The following is a 5,266-nucleotide window of genomic DNA, read 5'->3' on the forward strand; positions in this document are numbered from 1 at the left end:
CTTTGCACAAGTCATAAATTAGAGATTGAAATTACGTTGTTTTTGCATATTTTAATTTGATAACGTGAGACTCTTGTCATGTTTTTTTAAAGCAAAAAATATTTGTTTAGAATTTAGGACTTTCAGGTATATCATTTTATTATTCAGAAAAAGAGTAAAATGGTTATTTGATAATTTGTTTTTGGCATATTGAATAGGGTGTCCTTTTTTTTCCCATGTAAAGTGAACTGATGCCAGTCATTGATATGGTTTTCCTGTCTTACCTGCAAACCTATTGAATAGATTGCAAAATAATTGGTCATTAAGTGGTTTGCAAATCCTAAGGAAAGAGAAACTTAATGTATTATGGAGATCCCTTAGCTTTCGATAAGGAAAATCAGGTGTTGTGGTCCAATCTATTTCTTTCTTTTTGGTAGGTCAATTCGTTTCTTTTTTGTAAATGAATGTACTCAACTTTGATAATTTGATATGGAACTTATCTTTCATGGTGTGATTGTGCATACATGTATGAAATTCGTTTCTTCTGGATGTTTACATCATTATCTTGTACATTTAATTGAAATCAGTTTATTTCCGTGTTAAATGAAAATTGATACAATTGTTAGATAAACTGAGACTTTTTAAAGTTTAATATGAGATAAAACATCAAAATCCTCCCCTGCATTATCTCAACTTGATTTTTAGAAAAAAAACACCTTCAAGATAGACCCTGATTATAACTGTGACCTTAGTGGAAGTATTTCAAAACTTTAAAGACATTCATACTTATGCAACATATCAATTTTAACAAAGATTTTTGATTATTCCTTTTCCTTATTCTTCCTTTTAAGGAGGAAGTTTTGGCTCCAAAGGTAAATTTTCTGCAAGTGTTTTTGTGTAAACTATCTACGTCTTAATTTTTCTGTCTTTTTTTCAAAGTCATGGAATATCTTTAAGTGTCAAGAGTACCTAATAAGGAAGTTGGACTGGATTTTCTTGCACGTTTAAATGAATTCATCAAGATTTATATTTGGTCACTAAGTACATTGCTATGAAATTCTAAAGAATTCATTGAAATTGTATGCGTAGAAAATACATAGAAATTATTCATCCCCCTTCCCCCTTCTTCCCAATGATGCAATTCTAAAATAATCAAAGATTGTTTGACCTTGTACTGGTCTAAAAGTTATTGTTAGGATCAACTTTTCCCCAGGTTTCTTTAAATCTTAAACTTCCTGTTTGATACATTGAATGATGCATGGATTTTTTTTTTCATGATGTGAATTGCCAATTTAATTTCAGTATTAATCTGTTCATGAAGTATAGTTTTTGAGGCGTTTTTTTTTGTTTGTTTTACTTTTAGGGGAGAGACCTTATATATGTGGTGCCTGTGGAGTCCAGTACAGCCAAAGCCACAGCCTCAAGAGCCACATCATCAACAAACATGATGGCATCATGTCCTACTATATCAAGGAGAAGAGGAATAGATCCCCGCGGGGGATGGGCTACCTACAGCATGTGGTGCCTGACGTCTTCAACTCCTCCAGTGCACCCACCATGGTCCCACCACCAAGTCTCAGTCAGAGTCAAGGTCACCTTCCACCGAGCTCCACCCCACTCCAGATCCACCCCTCTCTTCTGATGCCCCAAGGCCCCATGCTTCCACCACAGCCAATGCTGTCTCCTAAGGGCATGCCACAACTGTCTCCCCAAATGAACAAGTCACCTCATTTATCTCCAATGTCCAAACAACATCAGCAACAGCAGCAGCAGCAGCAACACCCGTTCTGCCTGTCTCCACAGACGCCCCATCGCCCTCATTTCCAGCACATGAAATCTAGTCCCAGTCATTTCATCAATGGTCATACATCACCCATCTTCAATCATAACAACAATATTTTAAACAAGGCTCAGATGCTAGAGCAACATCAGCCCTTGTCCTTGGTTTCTCACCACAAGAACCAACAGACGCCTTTAAAAGAAATCAGCAACAACAATGGAAACATGCAGAGGGAGGGAGAAAATGGTGCTATCGATCTGAGCAAGAAGCCAAACAACAATGCAAGAGAGCCTTTGGAGATGACCAAAAATGAAGCTGACCAATTGCTGAAAGTCATGGTGAATGGTGGTTCCTGTGAGAATTGTAACCACGAGACCAAACTGAGGCTCCTGCGGCAAAACGTGGTTCGCATGCTTAGTATACTGGTCCCCAACCTAAACTTTGAAGAGAAGGGAATCAGCGCAGAAGGAGACTCGGTGGACGAGTTGCTGCATGACGTGATTGAAAGCAACATGCAAGAGGATGAAATGGTTGAATAAATCCTAAAACCCATAATCCAGTGAACCATGCACCAAAACAAAGAAAAGAAAAAATGGCAAATGTTTCTCATAAGCTTTTTTTTTTAATGGCAGAAATAAAAAATCTGAAATTTTTTAGGAAGAACAGTTACCCTAGGAAGATCTGTCTCAGAAGTTCCAAAGCATTACTTGTCATGGACATCATCACATTCTCTCAAGTGTTCCAGTGTGCAATACTGCATCTTTTTTTTTTCTCCCATGTCATCTTAGAAACATATCATGAGGGACTCGAGTTCTCTCACAAAACCAATAAAAACCCATGAGCTGGCAGCGACTGCTTGGCAGAACTCTCATCAGTGTTGTTTTCATCCCATCGTCTGGTCCAAGACCGCTCTCTCCATGAACCATTCATAACAAAAAACCAAACCAAATAGCTGTGCACTTTTACTAGCGTGGTGGCCTCTCGAGAGATGAAAACTTTATATTTATACATGGAGGCAAACAGCGGTTGATAGAACCAAAGATGATTATTTTAACCCCTAATTATATATCTATTGTGTGTTGTTCACGTGTCATATTAATGATTTAATTAAGAAGTTTCATTGGAAACTTTTATGCCATTTAAATTTTTTTCTTTTTAAATGTTACATTACCAACCAATGTGTTGGAAACATCCACTTAATCATTTTATCAATATCTCATGTGCTTTATTTATTAATGATATTTACTAATTCATATTGGTTTTTTCATCATTATGGCCCAAGACTTTTTGTTGGGGATGAGTGCATATTGAATCGCTAGATTATGCACAGTCCTCCATTGTAGACTGGTTGTGAAGTTTGATTATTCCAAGCTGTATTTATGATTTTATTTCGTCCAGTTACTTGATTTTACAAGATATATACAACAAATGGCTTTTTTATTGATGATTTATTTACAAATGATTAACATGATGATCTCTTTGTGAAGATGAAAGCACCTATTTATGAGAACTTTTTTTTTTTTTGCCCTTAAACTAAATCATGTGTACGCGGTGACTTACTGTAGTATACATAGCATTTATGAAGAGTTAATGGAATTTTAAGGATGTGTACTTGAGTCTAAAAAAGAACAAGAAAGAATTCCCCATAATTTTTTGGACATAATTCGATCAAATCCAATTAATTTTCCCAAACTAAACTTGTTTACCTATAGATTTCTTAGGCCTAGACCCAGTCTTGGAGAAAAAAGTATATAAAACACGTGTTCTGATTTCGGTGAAACACCTTGTCAAAGGTATGTTTTGGTAACAGAAGGTTGAATCTCTCTTGATCTCATGTCTTCACTTCTTACTGAACAAGCTAATTTTGTCATTTGATATTTTTCAACATGTAAGATGTCATTCAAATATGTAAATGGATCTCCAGAAAGGTCAACGCATTTTATGTTTGACTGTTCTTTGTCTTGGGAAAAATGCATTTTATGTCTTTTTATTTTATTTTTGTATAAATGAGTCATTAATTTTTTTTTGTGTTCCAGAATAATCCCTAATTTGACCCCCTGTTCACATTTCACACATTACAATGGCCTTGATAGGTGCTGCATTATGTATCTTTGTCAGAATTTACACATTGAAAGAGGGGTAAATTTTTATAAGCAAACTCTAGCAATTTTCTTCCAAGTTCTTTTCTTAGAGAAAAATATTTTGGTGCAGCTTTCAAATCTTTTTCACAAGGTTATACTCTATACTTTTTAGAACAGATGGGAAAGATTTCAAATAAAAATTCATGGCTTAAAAAATGTAACCATATATGGTTATAATGTTCTCATGAAAAACTGATTCTTTTTTTTTTTATGGGAGGGGCTACTTTTGAGCTCATTAAAACTCAGTGAGTCAAAGATGATGCTTCGCAATATTGACCACAACTTGAGTCATATTTAGGTTTTCTATGTTTTCTTTACTCATACACCAAATGACATTCAGAGCTATCAAAGCTATAAGTAATCTATTGATTTTTAGGCTTGAGCAATGAGCAATGCCTGATGATAAAATGTTGCCCAACCTTAGTAATTATGTACTAAAAATCAAACTAATCTGTTTTATGAGTCTTATTAAGGGACTTTATTAAGTGTCTTCCAGGTTTTGAACCTACCCTCCTCCTACACCCTTAAAAGTTTTGGGGATTTTTTTGGGGGGGAGGGGGGGGGGGTTGATAAATTTCCTCCTTTTATTATTCAAATCATAGCAATAAATAACCAAAATGTGAGCTTCCTACATAATTTGCATATATTTTTATTTCTTGAGACAAGGGGAAGTGTAGATTATGTAACAACCAAAGAGGGAGGGCTGAATTTTTTTTTTCTGGCTTTGTATGTATGAGGAGAAGCTTCCAATTACTGTTGTAATGTTGCATAATTCAAAAAACTTTTCCCGTTTCTAGACTCAAGTATATATTGGCTTATTATTCCAGATCCTGACATAAATTGCTATTCATTTGTTATTTTTCAATCTGACTCTCCTCTAAAGTGGAATATAAATGATTTATGAGAAGCAAGTTGTGATTATGATATAATTAGATAGATATGTTTTATTTCAATTGAATTTCAAAATAACGGCAGAATTCCATTAATGGGGAACCGACTTCCATCTTGATTTCCAAAATTGTGCATTATTTACTGTTGTGTGTCGCATTCTCTTACAATTTATGACCAATTGTAGAATGGGAGTTTGAATACTCATCATTTTTATTGTGACAATAGAAATTTAACTGCCAGGATTTCTACTGGGTCAAAAATATTGGAAATGTTTTCCCCCTTGTAAAATTATACCATTCAAATATGAATAATAGCATGACTTTGTGACATATTCTGACATATTGGAAATTTTCAGTGGAATTAAAAGAAGCATTGTTCAGTTGATTCAAGATAAGGGGAAATTTTAGCATGCAGTTATTCAAATTCTGAAGAATCGTAAATTGTCAAGTTTTTCAGGGCTTCCTTATAAAATGTC

At 34.7% G+C, this 5,266-nt stretch overlaps 1 protein-coding gene across 4 annotated transcripts in view; it reads left to right on the plus strand.

Annotated features, from left to right (window-relative positions):
• The window catches only part of LOC128183158 (myoneurin-like), a 25,775-nt gene extending 20,509 nt beyond the window's left edge, over positions 1-5,266 (plus strand). For all 4 annotated transcript variants that reach the window (XM_052852057.1, XM_052852066.1, XM_052852082.1 and 1 more), the window contains one exon: positions 1,343-5,266. In XM_052852057.1, coding sequence (XP_052708017.1) covers positions 1,343-2,298 — 956 coding nt within the window. In that variant the 3' untranslated portion in view covers positions 2,299-5,266. The remainder of the gene's footprint in view (positions 1-1,342) is intronic.

The sequence above is a fragment of the Crassostrea angulata genome, chromosome 1 (assembly GCF_025612915.1).
Source record: "Crassostrea angulata isolate pt1a10 chromosome 1, ASM2561291v2, whole genome shotgun sequence".
NCBI classification, from domain to species: Eukaryota; Metazoa; Mollusca; class Bivalvia; order Ostreida; family Ostreidae; genus Magallana; species Magallana angulata.